The sequence below is a fragment of the Heliangelus exortis genome, chromosome 18 (genome assembly GCF_036169615.1).
Source record: "Heliangelus exortis chromosome 18, bHelExo1.hap1, whole genome shotgun sequence".
Classification (NCBI taxonomy): domain Eukaryota; kingdom Metazoa; phylum Chordata; class Aves; order Apodiformes; family Trochilidae; genus Heliangelus; species Heliangelus exortis.
The window spans coordinates 14,872,338-14,892,095 of NC_092439.1; the positions used below are offsets into that span (position 1 = coordinate 14,872,338).

General features: G+C 42.0%; 2 protein-coding genes across 6 annotated transcripts in view; one reads left to right on the forward strand and one right to left on the reverse strand.

The window, feature by feature from the left end:
• AP2A2 (adaptor related protein complex 2 subunit alpha 2) overlaps positions 1–17,071 on the forward strand; it is a 48,820-nt gene extending 31,749 nt beyond the window's left edge. For 2 of the 5 annotated variants that reach the window (XM_071762416.1, XM_071762420.1), the window contains exons 11-23: positions 2,696–2,878; positions 3,503–3,600; positions 3,784–4,015; positions 4,950–5,123; positions 7,081–7,244; positions 8,945–9,022; positions 9,917–9,999; positions 10,780–10,869; positions 11,656–11,779; positions 12,686–12,802; positions 12,986–13,055; positions 13,669–13,803; positions 14,531–17,071. In XM_071762416.1, coding sequence (XP_071618517.1) covers positions 2,696–2,878; positions 3,503–3,600; positions 3,784–4,015; positions 4,950–5,123; positions 7,081–7,244; positions 8,945–9,022; positions 9,917–9,999; positions 10,780–10,869; positions 11,656–11,779; positions 12,686–12,802; positions 12,986–13,055; positions 13,669–13,803; positions 14,531–14,608 — 1,626 coding nt within the window. In that variant the 3' untranslated portion in view covers positions 14,609–17,071. Of the gene's footprint in view, positions 1–2,695; positions 2,879–3,502; positions 3,601–3,783; positions 4,016–4,949; positions 5,124–7,080; positions 7,245–8,944; positions 9,023–9,916; positions 10,000–10,779; positions 10,870–11,645; positions 11,780–12,685; positions 12,803–12,985; positions 13,056–13,668; positions 13,804–14,530 lie in introns of all 5 variants that reach the window. The other 3 variants (XM_071762419.1, XM_071762418.1, XM_071762415.1) reach the window with 2 other exon arrangements.
• Positions 17,072–18,344: 1,273 nt separating this feature from the next.
• LOC139804803 (mucin-6) overlaps positions 18,345–19,758 on the reverse strand; it is a 40,727-nt gene continuing 39,313 nt past the window's right edge. The window contains exon 35 of the mRNA XM_071762422.1: positions 18,345–18,522. Coding sequence (XP_071618523.1) covers positions 18,345–18,522 — 178 coding nt within the window. The remainder of the gene's footprint in view (positions 18,523–19,758) is intronic.

The window sequence follows — 19,758 nt, forward strand, 5'->3', positions numbered from 1 at the left end:
TGGGGGTGGGGGCAAACCCCTTGGGAGCTTGGGATTTTAAAGCCTCATTTTGGTCTCAGTGGATTGCATATAGAAAGTGAAGTGAATTTTATCAGTGCTTGAGCAAATCCAATCTCTACATCTGAGGCTTTTGTCTGCTATAGTCAGCTGTTACATAGCTTCATAAATTAATGTGGTAAATACTTACTTGTAGGTAGAACTACAGTGCTTTGAGAACATTCACTCTAAGGATTGCCCAAAATAATACTTTATAATCAGCTGAAAGAGATATCCATCTCCTTCCTAGATGGAGGAAATATACAGGAGTTGAAATGCTCATTTAATACTTCCTAGAACAGTAGCCAAAATCTGTACTTAGAGTAATTATGTAGCTTAGTCTAGTGTTAATGTTTCTTGATCAGAGAAATTAACATAGTGTTGGTGGAATTACCTCTGAATAGAAGTGTCCAGTGTTGGGGTACCCAGCACTTCCCTGGGGAGATTATTCCAGTGGTTGACTGTTCTCATTGTGAAAAAAATTTCTTCTTGTGTCTAATCAGAATCTCCCTCTGAGTAACTTGTACCTATTACCCCTCATCTTTTCCATTTAACTCCTTGTAAAAAGGGGGTGTCCATCTTCTTTAAATACTGGAACATGGTGATGAGGTCTCCTCTAACCCTTCTTTTCCCAAGGCAGAACAAACCAAATTCTCTCAACCTGTCCTCATATGGAAGTCTTCCCAGTCCTTTGATCATCTCAGTGGCCTTGCTCTGGATCCTTTTCATCCTGTCCACGTTTTTTTTGTATAGTGGGGACCAAAACTGGACCCCCTGTTCCAGGTGTGGCCTGACCACCAGTGAGTAGGGTGGGATAATTTTTTCATCTCCACTGGTGATGCAGCCCAGCCTCCTGTTGGCTTTCATTGCTACTGCATACATGGCTCACTCACTGAGCTTGATGTCCCCTCAGGATGTCCCACCAGGTCCCTTTCCTCAGAGTTGCTCTCAGAGCAGGGAGATCCCAATCTGTGCTGCACTCCTGGGTTCTGTTTTCCCAGGTGCAGGACCTTACACTTGTCCTTGTTGAACTTCATAAGGTTCTTGTAGCCCACTCTTCCAGCCTGTCCAGGTCCTCCTGGACTGTGGCTCTCCATCTACTTCCCCGCACAACATGGTGTCATCTGCAGACTTCAGCAGGGTACAGTTGATCCCATCATCCAGATAATTTATGACAATATTAACAGTGTTGGGCCCAATATCAATGGCTGGGGGGACCCCACCAGATTGCCACTTGGAAGAAGAGCTTTTTTCCATCCTCTGGGTGCTGCATGGCAGTCAGTTGCCCATCCACCACACTGACCACTTGTCTAGACTAATGGATCAGGTTCTTTAGGGGAAGGTTGGGAAATATACAAATAAAAAGCCTTGAAGTCCAGGCAGTTAGTGTGCTCTGCTCTCCCTGTATAAATCAAGCAGGTTACTTGGATCAGGTTTGTCTGGCATGAGCAGCCCTTGATAAATCTGTGCTGGCTTTTCCTCATCATGTGCTTCATTTCACTTGTGAGAGCCCCCAGGAGGATTCATTCCATGGCTCTCCCAGGGACTGAAGAAGGCTTGATAGGACTGTAATTTCCTGGATCCTGCCTTCTTCTTGGAGATGGAGGTGACAGTAGCATTCTTGTAATGATGCCATCCTTAGGTGGGTAACATCTGAGTCCATTGATCTGTCAGACTCCTGTAATACTTTGCATACAAACTCTTCACTGATGGCAGCTCTGTGCTTGCATCAGTCAGGATTTTCAACCCTTTTTGACATCTTGGACATTTCAATTCAAATTGAGTGTTTGCTTATTGAACTGCATCTCTGCATGCCCTGGAAGTGCCCTTCTAGTTTCCAGCAGGTATTTGTCTACTTTTCCATCTCTGCTAAACTTCCCTTTTGGTTTTGAGAGGACTCAGAAGCTTGCAGTTAAGCCAAGATGGTCTTTTGTTCCACCTACTAACCTTATGTTGAAAGGAGGTGAACTGGTTTTCTGCTTTCAGGAGAACACTCTTGAAACACTCCCAACACTCTTATCTCATTTATTCTGTGTGAGTTTATCCAGATGAGTTTTGAGTGAGTTGAAGCTCTCTCTCCTAATATCTAAAGCCCTTGTCCTAGTGCTAACCTTCAGTGTGCTCAGCAGGATCCCACACCCCACAGTGCTATGATAGCCAAGGCTATCCCAAGCCAGGGGATTACAAAGCAGGTTTTAGCAGGTTTGGGAATAGCAAGTCCAGCAGTGTCTTGTTCTTGGTTGGCACATCTAACATTGGTACGGGTATGACCTGAAAAAGAGAGCTGGTCTGTTTCTGCTAGCTTGAGTTTCCAGTGATTGGTTTTTCTTGGTGGGTTGTTTTGTTTGTTTGTTTTTTTAAGGGGTCTCCAGTTTCTTGTTCTTGATTGCCTAGGTGTGCACAGCTGAAAATCCACAAATGCAACATCCTTGGATGCATTGTGGGGAAAGCATTGTGTACCTGGGAACTGGTGTGTTCTGGCACAGGATTTCAGTGTTCATCTTCCCCCTTGGCTGTGGGAGCAAGTGAGCAGGGTGACACATCTGGAACAGGGTTCTGGGCTCCCATGGGCTGGTGCTGGGTATATACAGGATGAATCTTGATACACAGCTTATGGCAGAAGGTTGTCAACCTTCTTCATTCTCTTGTCTGTGTCCAGGTTCTGAAAGTTGCAATTTTAGCTGAGAAGTATGCAGTTGATTACACCTGGTATGTGGACACAATCCTGAATCTGATTCGCATTGCTGGTGACTATGTCAGTGAAGAGGTGTGGTACAGAGTTATCCAGATTGTCATCAACAGGGATGATGTCCAGGGGTATGCAGCAAAGACTGTTTTTGAGGTGAGAAGAACTGTATTCAATTCCTTTCAAAATGAAACACTGTGTGATCCAGCAGGAGTGTGCCTCTCCCCATGTTAGAAGAGAGTAAATATATCCTGAACAAAAAAGTGCTGAATGTTTCTAGAAAACTAGCATTATAGATTTTCATGGAATTAGAGTTTTCAGATTGAATTTTTAAATTGGAATTTGAACTGTTAAAAGAGAACACTATCAAATGTCTGGCCTTGTTGCTGACTTTTTGGATTCTTCATGTGAGCATTTTTTTAAAGTTCCTTTCCTGAGGAAGATGATTTGATGAGATGATGCTATGAGTTTCTTCATACTCAAAGACAGAATTTTTATCTGGGACAACTTCAGCACATTCTTGCAAGGTCTGAGTGTAAAGGAGAATGTAGGCAGTTGTGTCAGTCCTCAGAACCACAGTGCTGCTGGATGGCCCTTCAGCAAGTTGTACTTTTGGTAGCTGTACTTGTATGAAGTACCCAGCATGCTTTCCTCATGAGTGCTCTGGAGTGCCTACATCTGTGGTCTGCTCCTACAGGAAATAAAACAAAGAAATCAGACGTGGAACTATTTTTTTTTTTTAATGTACTACAGGTCAGTAACATTAATATGTTCTTACAGGCCCTCCAAGCTCCAGCATGCCATGAGAATCTTGTAAAAGTAGGTGGCTACATCTTGGGAGAATTTGGAAATCTGATAGCAGGTGATCCAAGATCCAGGTAAAACACTGTCTGAAATACTGAATTGAAGTAGTAACATTTTCTGTAAAGAATGTAGTGTCTGTTTAATATTCCTAAAGGCCAGTGAACAAATGATTCAGCTCTTACTGGTGAAGAATTGTTAATGAAGAATTACCATGTCTACCGAAACTGAACAAATTGTTTTTCTTCCCATCTTTTAAGTCCCCTCATCCAGTTCAACTTGCTACATTCCAAGTTTCATCTATGTAGTGTTCCTACCCGAGCTCTGCTTCTTTCCACCTACATCAAGTTTGTGAACCTGTTTCCAGAAATCAAAACCACAATTCAGGACGTCCTGCGCAGCGACAGTCAGCTGAAGAATGCTGATGTTGAGCTGCAACAGAGAGCTGTTGAGTATCTGAGGCTCAGTACCATTGCCAGCACTGATATATTGGTAGGTATAAAGATTATTTTTTATTATGCAAAATGCTTCATCTGTGGCTTCTGCCAGCAAGTGAGCTCTGCTGGACCTTACCTGACTGCTCAGAGATGGTGATGCAGGATTAAGGATCTTCAGTGTGGGCATTTATTCTTTTGAGCTGCCTGATTCAGCTGCCTAAGTGAGAGCTAAAATCAAACTTGTTACTGCTGTAGTGGGACAATAAAACTTGCTCATCTGGAGCTGGGAAGCCAGTGGAAGCTGGCATAGTACTAGATCCTACAGTATTCAGACCCCAGAAGACCAGTGCTGTGCTACTGAGGACTGACTTGATGGTGGGCAGGAAGTCTAACTGTGATTTTTAAGTTTTTGTCTGTAGAAATTAACAGTGTTCTAACCTAATGCTCTCAGGTCTGGCTCTGCAGCCTGGCACCCTTAGTCTTGACAGCTGATAAATACTTAGGTCTGACTCGGGTCACCTTTTGTGGATTCAGTCTAGGTCTGCTTGACCATTAGGTCTTTTATGTTCTACTTTTGGGTTTGTTGGTTGGTTGTTGTGGTTTTGGGTTTGTTTGGGGTTTTTTTTGTGTATGTAGGTATTTGGTTTGGTTTTTTGGTGGTTTTTTTGTTTTTTTGTGGTTTTGGTTTGGTTTGGTTTTTTGTTTAATTTAATATCATTGTACCAGAGCAGCAGTATGCTTCTGTGCTCTTGAACAGCTGCTTTGTGTATCCTTGAGAAAATTTGTAATAATTTTTTTAAAAGTCAGTCTAATCTAATCACTACAGAATAAGCTGCATGGTAGATTCTGTGTGGATAATTATTTCTGCTTTTGCCTCATGCAGTCTATGAGGGTTTATCATTCTGAAAACTCACATAGAAAGTCAAACAAACCAGCTCCTGAGTCTAACTAAACACTTTTTTTTAATTTTTTTTTTATTCTGTGGTAAGGCTACAGTACTGGAAGAAATGCCTCCCTTTCCAGAGAGGGAATCTTCTATTTTGGCTAAACTGAAGAAGAAGAAAGGTCCAGGCACAGTTACTGACCTGGAAGAGATAAAGAAGGAGAGGTGCTCGGATGTGAATGGAAGTGCTGAGCCCCCCTCCCTCGATCGCAGCAGAGTTGTAAGTTTAAGAGGTGCTATTTCACTAATTCAGATGGCATGCAAGTGAGAAAAGAAAAAAAGTGGCTTTTTAGAGGTTTAAAACATCTCATCTCAATTTTAAGACTGTGGGTGTTTGCTATAGAGTAGCAGGGAACGTACATCTGCCTGCTGTCCCACTGCATGCTTGGGGGTGCAGTTTTCTCTTGGAGGTCTTATGTAAAAGCAGAAAAATTGTCTGCAGCCTGAAAAAAAAAAATTCCCATTTACATTGTTACTTCCAAGACATATTGCTGTAAACTTAAAAATGGGAATTTCCTTGCTGCTGAAATTGCACTGAAGGTGAGGTGATAAAAATAACATTTAAAGGAGTAACTTGGATGTAAATGTGTCAGCTGTTATTCTGCTTTGTCTAATGTGGTTGATATTTCTCATCTTGTTTCAGGTTATCATTGTTTTTACTAGAAGTGGACAATGCTTGACTTAACACAGATGTCCTTAAATCAACATAATGTTGTTACTGTTTATTTGGCAGTGCTGTTCAAGTTCAGTTATGGTAGACCCAACAGCCTTGTTTCTTCTGACCAGAAACTACCATTTCATTATCAATTAGAGCTGTTAGGACAGATTCTTCTCATAATGTGATCCTTGTTTCTGATTTGAGTGTTTAGCACAATTTGTAATTACATTTGAGATGTAGCAGGAGATCACCTGAGAGGAGGAAATGTTGGAGCACACTCCCTGCCCAGTTTGTTAAAGCATAATCCCTTAACTCTTGGTCACTGCAGTATCTGAGAGCAGATGTTACACATGCAGCATCTCTGCAGGGACAGAAATACCTTTCCAGCAGAAAATTTGCCATGTTTTCTTTGCATGCCAAGTGGCCTGAGGTGTCTGGAGCTCCAGCTGGGTTATGCTCTGAGCTTCACTGTGTGGGTTGCAGCCCTGGATGTAACTGCTCCGTTTCCTTCCTCCAGGTTGTGGGTGTGACCTTGGCACAGATGCCAAGAACATGTCCCAGACTGGAGGGCCAGCTCTTTGTTTTCAGGTTTTTTTACTGATCAGCTTCTGAAGACTTTTTGCCAGGCAATTTTTCATTATGCTGCATCAAATTTTGTCTTTGGTGTATGTGAGAACTTTGAGCTGGCAGACAAAGACAAAATTTCAGGCTCACTCCAAATGCATCCTGTGACTCACTGGCACACACAGACAGCATCTCAGGCTCAATCCAAATGCAGCTCATGACTCATCCTCAGCTTCTCTGGCATATTGTAGGCTGCTCATGTCTAATACATAAACATTTTCTGTAAGGCTGTGCTTTGTTCTTGCACATGACTTGGTCACATATGAGGCTCCTGCTGCATGATTCTGTGTCCTGGTTGCTTGTTTTGTTCTGTTTGATGGTTAAAAAAAAAAAATAATTTAAAGGTTCTGCCTCTGTCTTTAGTGTTTGCAGCTTGAACTAGCTCCAGGCTCTACTTTTTTTGCTGGTTGGGTTTCACATTATTTCTAAGGATTGCCAAGCTTCCAAAAACCAGGACTAAACTGATAGTCAATTTTTAAAAGATGCTGTGATGTTGTAGTGAGATCTCTGCAGAAGCCACCACCTTCCTTGGTGGATTCTTTGTGGAAGAAAAGCAACACATTTGAGTTCTGTTCCCTGCAGTACTTAATTTCCCTCACAACCGGTGGGGGGAAAAAAGGTTGTTGTCTGTCTTCTGCAGAATCAGATTCTGGGCAGATGAATTTGGGTTTTTTTTATTTAAAGGAGGGGGAAAAAAGGGAAAAGCACCCACCACACCCATGTCTGACCTTCAGTCTGGATGCAAGGTGATAGAACTGCACCCATGAAGCCTCTTGGGTCCATTCAGAGCTTACTTTTGGGGTGTGCAGAGGCAGTTTGCCACTCCTAGTGTCTGTGCAGGAGAGGCAGCTTTGGTTTGCTGCAGTGTAACACCCAAGTGTCTCTCTCTCCCCAGTCCACTCCTTCTCCCTCTGCGGATCTGCTGGGGCTCGGTGCTGCCCCTCTGGCCAATGCAGCTCCCCCACCACCCTTCAGTGACAGCCTCCTGGTGGATGTCTTCACTGAGTCAGCTTCAGCTGTTGCACCACTTGCTCCTGGCTCTGATGACAACTTTGCAAGGTAATTCAGTCACTGTGTGAGGAAGCTGAAGAAGAATTTGTCTGTTGAAACAAGATTAGAGAAAAAAAAAAAAAAAAAAGAAAAACAATGAAAATAACTTTTGGTTTTGTTCCAGCTGATAGAGTGCAGTGATTGCTGGGTGGTATCTTTGCAGCAAGAGATATATTCTTGAACTCTTGATGATCTATCTTGATTTAATATCTGCTCATCAAAAACATGAGTATTAGTGGACCTGAGGATATTAGCTACACAGCATTGCCTAGTTTTCATACTGGTTTTACTTCTTTTTTTAACTAAGCTGCTTTTGCATCTCAGTGCATCTTGAATTTGGAGGTTATCTGGCCTGATTTGGATATTTCTATTCTTATCTTATTTCCATAAAATATTCTTATGTCTTTTCCCTTATGGCAAGCTGACTGGAACACTGAGAGGGATTGCATCCAGAGATACTGGTTCTCAGGATTTCAAGATAAACTTAAATTGTTCTGCTGCTGTCTAATACACAGGTGTGGAAAGGAGAGAAAACCAGCAAATGCTTTTCCTTTTCTAAATGAGATTTGGTACAAGTATGTTCCTAATTGTATTACCAAGTGTAGCTGTAGGTGCACTGTGGTGTTAATCCCTTTAATACTAAAACTCACTGTGGCTCCACTCAAATGTCATTTGGCTAGAATTTTGGAAATTAGATCACAATGTCTTTACAAATCTGTGACCTTACTTGCCAAGGAACCTTTTACTATTATCAAGGACCAAATTTTGAATGATGTTATGACAAATTTGCATTGCATCTTAATCTAAAAGGCATCATTTGTGACACCAAGTGCCTGGATTGTTGAGGCTCCCATCAAAATGTTACACGAGACAGTTGATTGTTTCAGGTTTGCAGCTGATTTAAGCCTTGATCCTGTGTTTCTCTTGGAAGGCAATGATTGATGTTTAATCAGGACTTTAAGAAGCCACACAAGCATGTTAGAACTTTTTAAAAAGAGGAAAACCCAAACAGCCCCCAATACCAGCAGCTTCATGAGCTAAGAGTTCTCTTTTTCTGCAGAAGAGAGTACAGCATTGTCCACCCTCTTGGTCTGTCTGTAGATGATTAAATGCTTCTGTAATGCTACTGAGAAGTTGCCTTTTACAGTTTCCTGCCTCTTTTTAGTGATGTTGTCACTTTTATTTCTAAACCATTACTTGGGTAAGTCATTCTCTGTGTGCCTGTATATCCTTGCCTACACCTGTGTGTTTTTAAGAGCTGATTGTGCAGCTGTAGTTAAGTGCCACTAAGGTTGATGAGGCCTCTGCTTCAAAGGGCACATTTGCCCCAGTTAATACCCATCTACATTAATGGTTTTGAGCTAAAACTTTTTTGTTGTCACAATTGAACACCTAAGAGGACTTCTTTCTGTATAAATCTAAGCTACTGGACACTTTCAGCTGTCTCTTGTCTTTGGGAGGAATTGCTGGTTCCTAGCAATCAGGGAAGGGTGGGATGGGGGAGAGAAGTGGGGGAAACCATTGCCTAATGCCTCAAACCTTCCTAGGTGTACTGAGCTAGGGCAGCTAATAAATTTCTCATGCATTAAACTCAGCAGTGCCATTTTTGTGGAAGGAGGTAAAAGAAATAACAAAGCACTAAGCTGTCTTTACTAACTCCTGCTGTCTCTGTTGCTACTGCCTTTCTTCCTTTGTGCTGCCTGAACTAGTCCTGACCTGGCTTCATCTGAGGTAGTTTCTGAGGAACCAGCTGATACTGTGCATGATGCTGATGAGCATTTTCACAAGTAAGCAATACCAAAAACCTTGCAAGGCTGGGCAACTTCCAGAATATAGCTGTAAAGCAAAATAATTTGTGCATTAACTTAATAGCAGCAAAATTAGAGAAACCTGTACTTGGCAGACTTGTGACTAGAACACCTCTGTAGATGCTGTGGATTTTATGACAAGCTCATAAATACACAACTTAGAGTTTCTTATGAGTCAGTACTATCACACACTGCTCTGAAAAGAGGCAATGACAGTTGTATATTAAGTTTTGGAACTATTCACAAAGAAAGGAAAAACATAACTTGTCAAAACTACTGAGATTTGGGAGTATGTTTAAGTGCCTTGTATGCAAAAGGCTGCTGTTTGCTGACCACCTCTTCTTTTAACTGAAGGGTGACAGAAAGGACTGAAATCACTGCAGAATGAGATTCCTCTCTCAAAATGGAAGAAAAAAAATACAGCTCTCAGTTGACTTGTGTGATTCAGAACTGATAAAACAAGGGATTCTTTTTTCTTTCAGGTTTAAACAGGCAAAGCTTCAAACTTTTCAATTCTGCATCAACCTAATGAGTTTCTGAAGTTCTCAAGAATATGAATAAGAAATCCTAGTCTGTTGCCTGATCCTTTATAGAGACAGTGTGTGTGTGTATAGCATATTGTGACCTCCTTTGTAGTTTTTCAGACATCCTATCAAATAAAAATTTCAGTTCTTTTAGTGTCCTACAAGTGGTGGTTTTTGTTGTAAAATTATCTTTTCTTACTCTGCAGTTTTCTGCAAAGGCCTCTCTCTCAGACTGATGCACTCTAGGTTAACAACAATCTTCATCCTCTGTGTAAATCCTGAATGTTGTGGTTCTAAATATTGCTTAATGTGGCTCAATTTAAAACACGTGTTCCCTCTCTTCCCCCAGGTTTGTGTGTAAAAACAATGGAGTCTTATTTGAAAACCAGTTGCTGCAAATTGGATTGAAATCTGAGTTCCGACAGAATCTGGGTAAGATCTTTCACCCCGGGGACTCAGTGCCAGCACAGCAGGGTGGGTGTCCTGGGTTGGGACAGGACAGGACTCACTTTCCAGCTGCCAAAGAGGGAAAAATGGGATTTCAGGGATTTCAGGCCTGAGGTGTCTTAGAATTCTCCCTGTGTGTCTCTGGCCTCTGTATGAGTTCTTGTTCCTGTAAATTTGTTGGGTTTTTTGGTAGCTGAAGCTGAAATGGGAGTGTTAAGTGGTACTGTAACCTCCAGCTCTTGCTGCCTTGTTGTAAGGTCTGTGCAGCTGGGGGTATAAAGGGCCTTTTTCCAAGTTTTGTCTGTTACAGCACAGCTTATTGTACTGCTATGATACACAGTAAATATCAGACATGTCATAATCCATCAGTGCCCCAGATAGTGAAAACATTTAGGAAAGAGCTGGAAATCAGACACAGCCAGTACTAGGATTGCTGCTTCTCCCCTCCTGCAGAACTTCTGGTACCATTTGTAGCTTTTTGCCATAAAAAGTAAAAATCTCCTGGCATCTGCAAGATTTCCAGTGGTGCTTTAATTGCCTGTGTGGCAGCCACTGAGGGGGAGCTCTGATGCTTTGTTTTCATCTGCTCTTTTGTTTTGAACTGTGATTGTCTTGGTAAAATAAGCCATGTAAATTATGCTTTGTTTTTAAAATTCTTTTAAGGAAAGGTGGAAAGACAATGTATTAAGAGCTTTGAAGCACAAGTAATTTAATATGATTACATGTGACTGATCTGAAGGTTCTGCTGTCCTTTATCCTTTCTAGGACGCATGTTCATATTCTATGGCAACAAGACATCAACACAGTTCTTGAATTTCACTCCAACAGTGATCTGCTCAGATGACCTACAGTCAAATATCCTTCACTGCAGTAGCACCTGTCTGGTTTTGTTGGGGTTTTGGGACTTTGCTGCACCAAATCATCAGAAAGCTGCTGATAGAGGCATGGTGTCCCTGAACGTGAGGAAATGAGAAACCTGCTGCTAATTTTATCAAGTTCTTGTAGAAAGAACAAGTCTTGAGCAGAGATGGAAGATTCTCTCCTTAAAGCTCCAGTTGCAAACACGAATTTTACTGTTGGAATAAGGAGAAATTAGGCTGGATAAATATGGAAAGTAACTGTAGCTTTTTCTGCTGTCTTGAAGTTGCAGGGGTGTAGATGTGGTGTCCTTCAAGTCCTGCATTAACAGATAACATCAGACTTCAGATGAAGGGAGTAGAATACAGTTACACACTAATGATGCTATCTTAAAATAAGATCTTAATTCATCCTTAACACTTGGTATTACAAATTTAGGATTTCTGGGAGACTGTGTAATCGAGCTTGTTAGACTCAAAGCATCCCCTTAATGTTCCCATCAGGATGAGGTAGTCCAGTGTTTATTGTCTGTGCCTTTTTGAGGCTGTCTTTCTTCAAGAGTATCTATCTAACTAAAAATTGGGGGGTATAGCTTACAGGTGTTTCAGTATGAAAAAAGCCTCACCTTTTTGCTGCACAGCAATTACACTTTGAATATTTAGTAGTTTGTAGACAGTGAGTGAACACAATGCTAATTCCTCACATCATTTGTTGGAGAATCTGCTTTGTGTTTTTTCTGTGAAGTTATTAATTCACTGATCAGTGTCCTTAACCACTTCTCATGCCTGAATCTTCAGACAAAACCTGTGGACCCCACAGTGGATGGAGGGGCCCAGGTTCAGCAGGTTGTGAACATTGAATGTGTGTCAGACTTTATGGAAGCTCCAATCCTGAACATTCAATTCAGGTAAAACACAGGATTCAAATGCTAATAAATGAATTAAAGGAAAGGCAGATAATTGATTTTTGGTTCTCTGAAGAGTAGAATATGGATGCATGAATTTATCTTGAGCAGATGACTGAAGAAGCAGCTACTGATAAAATGTCTCCATGGCTTGGCTTCCTGCTGTCTGTGTAAACCAGCAATCTCCCTGCTTGCTTAAGAAATCTTGACAGGAATATACCCAGGAATTTCTCCATTCTGGTTCTGTGTACAGCTTGACCTGGAAATGCATGCATCCAGAAATAAAATCTTGCTCTGTCCACTCAACATCAGCCTTTGGGAAATCCTGAGTTTTGAGATGCATTCTGTTGTTCTACTCTAAACTGGTTCTTACTGGTGTGCTTCCCATGGAGATGCATATTTTCACTCCTTTGATGGGTGCTGCCTAAAAGGATAATAATCCATGTGGAAACCCAGAGATCCTCAGTAGAAATTCTGCCAGTTCACTTCCATGTGCCATCTAAGCAGAGCAAAGAAATTTAGACAGTGGATTAAAACTATCTTAGAAGTAACATTAATTGCAGTTCATAGAATCATAGAATGGGTTGGAAGGGATATTAAAAATTAATTAAAAGAATCTGTTTCCAAATCAGACCATTCTATGATTTCCACCCTCCCATGCCATGGGCAGGGACCCCTTCCACCAGACCAAGGCCCCATCCAACCTGGCCCTGAACACTTCCAGGGAGGAGCAGCCACAGCTGCTTGGGGCAACCTGTGCCAGGGGCTCCCCAAACTCAAAGATAATTTCCTGGGTAATAATCATGGACAGTTGCACCTTGGTGTTAATCCTCAGTTGCTTATTTAATTAGGCTGAGAGCCTGCTGACCCTGAGTGGCACACACTGTGTTCTTCCTGTTTCACCTGCAGGTATGGTGGGACATTTCAAAACCTTTCTGTCAAATTACCCATCACATTGAATAAATTTTTCCAGCCTACAGAGATGTCTTCTCAAGACTTTTTCCAGCGTTGGAAGCAACTGAGCAAGTAAGACTTTGTCTGCATTTGGGCCTCTGGTGGGGCAGGGGAAGAAGAAGGGTGTGTTAGTAATGTGTTAGTAGCTGGTGCAGTGCCCATCCCACCCTTAATCCTGGGAGTTACAAACTCCCCAGCAGGTTGCTGTGTGTAACACGTGTGTTACCCCATGTGTTCATCTTCCTTGTCTTGCAGTCCCAAACAAGAAGTGCAGAACATCTTCAAAGCAAAACACCCAATGGATGCAGAGATCACAAAAGCCAAGGTGGGTGGTGGTGTGGTGTTCTGAATTTGGATTGTGAGGGCAGTGGTATAAGCAAACTCGGGTGGGCTTGGGTTAAATGGCAACTGGATTCATCCTGTTAAAAGTCCAAGTCCATGTTGTGTGGGACACAGTGCTGAATGGACTGGTTCTCACTGGGGATTGAATTTAGGGACAGTCTTCAATTGCAGCTGGAAACTTGAAGCTATTTAAGAAAGCACCAGTTCAGTGTTTGACACTGAGCTGGAGGATACTCTCAGCCTTTGGCCATGCTGGAGTTACTGGTTAGAGAAGAAAACAAGTGACTCTTTGTAGAACTGGCTGGGTTTGGCCAAACAGAAGAGCCAAGTGTCAGACAGGAATGGCTTTATCAAAAACAGGAAAGACTTGTTTGACTTCCCTGTTCTTTTCAGGAACAGGGCATTATCAGCATCACTGTCAAATTAAAAATTTTTCTTAGCAAAATTGCTATCAGATAATTCTTCAATGTCTCAAACATTTGAAGTAAAACTTGGTCTCCAGCTTGTTTTGCTACTTGTAGATGGCTTTGCTTGGGTAGCCTTGATCTTTTTGTGCTGCTGTCCCCACATCTAACTCCTCTGGGTTTGTTTCATAGATAATTGGCTTTGGATCAGCCCTGCTTGAGGAGGTAGATCCCAATCCTGCTAACTTTGTTGGTGCTGGTATCATACACACAAAAACTACTCAGATCGGATGCTTGCTGCGCCTCGAACCCAACCTCCAGGCACAGGTATCTGTTCAAGTCTCTGCAGCTTAAGTACAGCTTCTCCTGTGAGCTCAGCACCTGTGTGTGTCTGAAACCTCTCAGGTATTTATGTTTAATCCCTGTTGCAGTAGCTGTGACTTCACACTCCAACAAGAAAGGAAACTGTAGCAGCTGGTCCTGGCCCAGTTTAAGCTGCTTCTCACAGAATTTCTCTTTCCTGTTGGAAGAGATCATTGCCTTCTTCTTGACTGTCCAGAGAATCCCATATTTACTTTGGAAACCAATGGTTCTGTTCTGTGCACCTGGGACAAGATTGAGTATAATTCCCTTTGCCAGTTTAAACTAATAAAAGAATGATTGGCCAAAAGAGAAAACACAGGCAAACACACATGATGTTAAGAATATTTTCCTTCAAGCATTTTTTCTGAGGTTTTAAAGTTAACTGAAGACTGAAGTTTTGTGTGATAAATCTCCTGGCTTTTTAACAGGGAGTGGTAAAGAGTACCTAGACTTTTCCACAGTCCTCTTAAAGAAAAATTTTGGACAATGCCTTGCTGCAAAAGCCTAAAACTCTTTGAGCAGTGGTAGCTGAGCAAGTCCTTGGCTTGAATCACTCAGGGGCTGAGTGTCTCTGAGTGCTTTAAGTTGAGCTCTTCCTCCTGTGACACCAAACAGAAGCTTTCAGTAGATGACTGTAGTCACTTAATGCCAAACTGTTTAAAAAAATAAATAATGCTTTGTTCTTTTTCAGATGTATAGGCTCACACTACGAACAAGTAAAGAAGCTGTATCTCAGAGATTATGTGAATTGCTGTCAGAACAGTTTTAATATTAACCATGTCAGTTTTGGTTTGTCCATTTATATCACTGTCATTATACTGCAAATAAATGTCTTGTACATCACTGTCTGAGTAATGCAATGTTAACCAGTATCAGCTCCCTGCCTTAATAGACTTGACCCTTGTTTGAAATTAAGATTATAAAATGTACAGTACAGGGAAGTGACTTTTTACATTAAAAATGGCTTTTAGTGTGTTACACAAAGGGTGTGAGGGCTGTCTTGTGCTCCCCTTCCCCTCCCTTTTTTTTTTTTTTTCTTCCCAGAGGTCAGACTTTTAAACTTGTTGAAGGGAAATTGACTTGGTATAACAGAGGATTTCAACTGGAAATGGCTGGTAACATTCTGCCTTGGTGCCTCTAACAGGTGCTCCCTCTGTTCTCAGCTGAAAGAAACCAGTGTAATGTTGCTCTAAAAGGTTAATTTCAATGTTAATGTAGAGTCCAAACTTGGTAGAGTTGAGCATTGTGACAACTCTTGTGCTGGATGGAAGGGCAGATTCCAAGATGGGTTTGAATCTGATTCAAGTGAACATTTCTGTTGAGTGTCACCAATCTTTGCATTTGAGAAGATGCAGCAGGACCAGAGTCTTCAAGTAGTGAGTTTGTAATCCTTTACATCTTTGTGTTTTCTGATCTTTGGACAGTGGGTTGTACACAAGATATTCTCAGTCCCTCTGCTTCTCACAAATAATAAGGTGACCTTCTCTGGTAGGTGGTGAGTGAGTACATGCTTGTCCATTGTTAGTGAAACTGAGGTGAAATATTTTGTTGTGTGTTTTTTGTGTTTCCTCTCAATAGTCCTAATGATGTGATCCAAGTTACTGCAGAGCCTGGTATTGTATAAAAGGAGATGTGGGAAGAAATGGGCCCTTGAAGGGCTGGAAGCCATGCACTCTGTTAGATGAAAATGTCATTTTAAACAGTATTTTTTCTCCCAGAGTAAAGCAATGCTAAAACTCAAGAGGGTGAACAACTGCCTATCAGTAGTGGTAAAAGTGCCCAGCGTGGTGTAGGACACTGAGTAGAGGGCTCCAGAAAGCTCAGCTTTTATAGCAGATTTTCCAACCAGAGCCTTTGTAACTTGTCCATCAGCAGCCTCCTTGCAGAAATAAGTACAACTTCAGACAACTTCAGCTCTCACACTTAAACCCTTGAGATGCAGCACAGGCTGAGGTCGTGCAGTCAGCCCCAGGGGGACAGGGGACAGGGAAATGACCTCTGCTGGTATGAGAACTGCACCTCAGGTCAGGATTTCCTCAAGGTTATTTAAAGCAAGGCTGCCTGGAGCTCAGAGCACATCCAGCAGTGAGCCCATCAAATGAAATTGTGGAGTGATAGTGGTGACACTGAAAAGAGACTCAAGTGAGGCTCTTGTCATGGTCTGCAGCAGGGTTTTAGGTGGTGGAGTGTGCCTTGCATTTTTCTTCAGTTTTGAGTTAAATGATGGATTTGGGTGACTGTAATTTGGCTTGGTTGCAGGTCAGTGATTGTAGTTGAGCTCAAGTGAAAAGTGAGGAACAAAGGTTTGGCTGGGGTTTGTGGATTTGGGGAGAGAGTTTTGTTTTGTTTTCTTTTTCCAGAAATGGCTGTTAACTGTGGATGGTGTGACTGAAAACTTGGCTCTATATCTGGTCTCTCTGCAAAAGTTCTCCTGAAAAGTTGGCCATTTGTGGCCTTTTGAGTAGCTAATCATGGCTCTGATGGCAAACATTGTGTTTGAGAATGTTCCTGAGCAGTTCTGCAGCCAGGCTGGGCAGTTGTCAGGGTACTCATGACCTCCCTGGTGTTCTGTGCTTTGGCTGCCACAGGCTGCAGGATGGAGTCTTAGCAAAGACAGGGGAGGAGCTTCTATTGCAGGGTTTTTTTTTTTCAAATCCTCTTGTCTATCTGTCCCCCTGGAAATGTTCTGTGCCCTCAGGACACCTCGAGACACTGCTCTACTTTAGTTCACTGCTTTGGTTTAGGCTGTGCTAAAATATGCATTAAAAATGTGGGAAGGAGGGGAGTGAGGGCAAGTGTCTTTTCAGTGGTAACTGTATTAAGCTTCTGACCATTGATGCTTTGTATTAAATGTCAGCTCAATGAAACCACGAGCAGAAAAGTGAACAAATTAAGGACAAATACTTGATTATTTTCTTGTGAATGATGGTTAATTTACCAAAGTGATGTATCCTGTCAAGCAGACAAAGTAATTTCTGCAGTAAACAGTGTTATTGTTTTTAAGTACAGTATTTTCAGGCATTGACATGTGAAAATAACTGAATAGCAAACTAGGTAGCAAATGTTCATTCTTGACCTACACTCCAGTATGTAACATGGTGATTGTCTTATTTGTATAAAACAAAGTTCTGTCAAATTAAGTGCATAATTTTCATATAGAAGACTATATATTAGACTATATTCATCAGAAGGATGTATTAAGATTAAATAAAAGATTAGAACAGTAACCAAACTGTCCTTTTTTTGTCTGGAGGCATGGAAGTGTAAAGAATACCTGCATGGGACACACCTGATGTCTGGTGGTAAATGCTGTTCTGTCAACTGCTGGTGGGTTGTGTTGAGTTGAGCCTTAACTTGGCCTGGAGATCTCTGCTCCCCCAGTCAGGTTGTTTGGCTTTTTGTTTGTGGTTTTGGTCACATGTTACAAATACTCTGCTGTAAAAAAGCCCAAAACTTGTTACCAAATCTTCCCTGTCACAGGGGGTATGGGTGAGCTGTGAAGCACATACCTGCATACACAGAGGCTGAACTTGTTAAAAAAAAAAAGTTAAAGTTGCTGTAAAAGAAGAGGAAACTGCTAAATATCATCACTCAAGCTTTAAATGTATGCTTCAGGTTCTTAGTACTTCTCTAAAACTTGCTAAAAGAAAAAAAAATACCTGGGTAGTGTGAGCTTTTATGTATTCACACAACTTTTTCTGAAATAAATTGCAAACAAAGTGGTAAAGAATATTCTCTGAGCAACAAGTAGAAATTGCTTGTGATTGAGCTGCCTGTGTCCTGTTAGGACATGTCCAGACTTGGACTTCTGGCAGAGAAATTCCCTGGAAATTCCTGCTTTGCCCTGGAGCCTCTGGATGTCTGTGCTGATGGTGTTCCCAGAAATCTGCCACCACCCTGAGGGTGGCTGCAGGGCCCCAGCAGCACCTGGTGATCTGTCCCTGCCTGTGCTGGGTGACAAGGACAAGGGCTGTGTCCAGAGGACAGGCAGCAGCTCACTGAGGGTTTTGCTCACCCAGCTCAGCACTGGGCTGTTCAACAGGTCCTAGCTCAGCTGCAGTGAACCTTGCAGACTGCTTTTCAGTTAAAATAATAGATTGAAGAGTGAGAAATCAGTTAGCAAATTCAGTTCCTTCTACTTTATTTGAAAGTCAAATTTCTGTTGCTGCACAGTGCACTTGTGAGTTTTTAGCCTCTAGTCAAGTATCACCTTGGGCAAAGCCAGACAGATTTGGACAGTTTTCCCTCCCAATCCCCCACCTTGCCTTTTTTTTTTCTTTTTCTTTTCTTTTTTTTTCCCCTGCACCCTTTACCACCCTCAGCCCCTTCCTAATCAGGGATAATTTATCAGTTAACACCCCTGACACTCCAGGCAGTTCTCAGGAAGCCTCACGGGAGGCTGTCCTGGTTAATCAGCAATTATTGGTAATACAATCCCAGCAATGAGCAGCCCCTGTGGAAGTATTGACACAGCAGTGTGTGGCTGTGACCCTCTGCAGAGCTGCTTACTGCATGCAGCTGTCAGAGTGACAACCACAGCCACTAAATACAGGTATTTTTGTAACCAGCCTTTTCCCAGGATTCTCTGGATCTTGGCATGGTAGCTGGAATTCCTTCTGAAGAAGCTGGAGGGGCCTGCAGCAGCCACATGCTGTGGTGACCATCATCTTCTCAACATTCAGTCTGTGTGGAAGAGAGAGCAGATCAGTAAGGGTTTGGATGCAGCATTGCAGCTTTCCAAGTGTTTGAACTGTTGCTTTTTTTCTCCTCATGGTGGAATGTTTAGAGGAAGGAGCACAACCCTTAAAATGTGATGGTTCTCTCAGGAGCAGAACCACAAAGTGCAGCAGAGCTCATGATGGCTGCTGCAGGTGTTGAGCTGTACTGAGGTTCTGCCTTCTTAACACTGAATTTTCAAAGTGCTTGTGAGCAGCAGCCCTCAAGCCTCACTGGAAAATTAATTTCCCCCCCCTTCTGCCCTACTGAAACTTACAAAGTAACTGCAGTCAAGAGTGTTGTAAAGCTGGGCACTGGGCTACTTGAGAGCTGCAAAAGGTCTCAGGAGTGATTTGTTAACAGAGGTGCTGGGCCTGAGCTGGTGGCTGCACAGTGCCAGCTCTGGGCTCTGGGGTCAGCTGAAGAATTCTCAGTCCTGGATCTTGGATGTGTTGCTGAGTTAATAGGAATGAGGCAGGGGTGGTGAAATGATGGAATAAGCAGGGGAGGTTTAGATTCCCTTCTGATGTTCTTGTCATTCCCTTACACTGTTGCCTTCCTGTGCTGAGACAACTGTGATGCTGGACATGTTCCTAGTTTTTAATTCTGTTAGTGGGAAATGTACAAATGTAACCAGAATTCAGCTATGAGAGCAAGAGATACAGAGAAATATTTGTGTAAAAATCTGTAAAGGGGAGAAAAGTCTGCCTGGTTTCAGTTAAAACAACTATTTTTTTAAACATGACTTTCCTACTGATTATGATGAACATTAATAACTCCACGAAATCTTCAGGCTTTGCAACCCTTTTAAAAACTCTCAGGATACAAAGTCAGTCACTCAGTTTGCAAAATGCTGTGGAAACCTCATTTTGAACTCATGGGGAACTCATTTTGAAGGGGAGAGCTTTGAGCTTCAGGATTAATTTAAGTTATTAATTGCAAAAGCTGATACACCTGTATTATACCTGTATATGTAAGAGGATACCTTCAGTGGTACCTTCAGTGGTATCCTGTTCTTGAACACTGTAATTGCTTGGATTGGCAGGAATATAACAATTTTAACTTTTTTCCCCAATAACTCTGAGCCCTGTAATACTGCTGCAGTTTAGTTTTACTGAAGCCTTGATTCCCTGTCTGAATAATCTCCTGATGAGCAAGTAGAGCTTCACAGACTGAGAGAGCCCTCTGGTAACTATATAATCC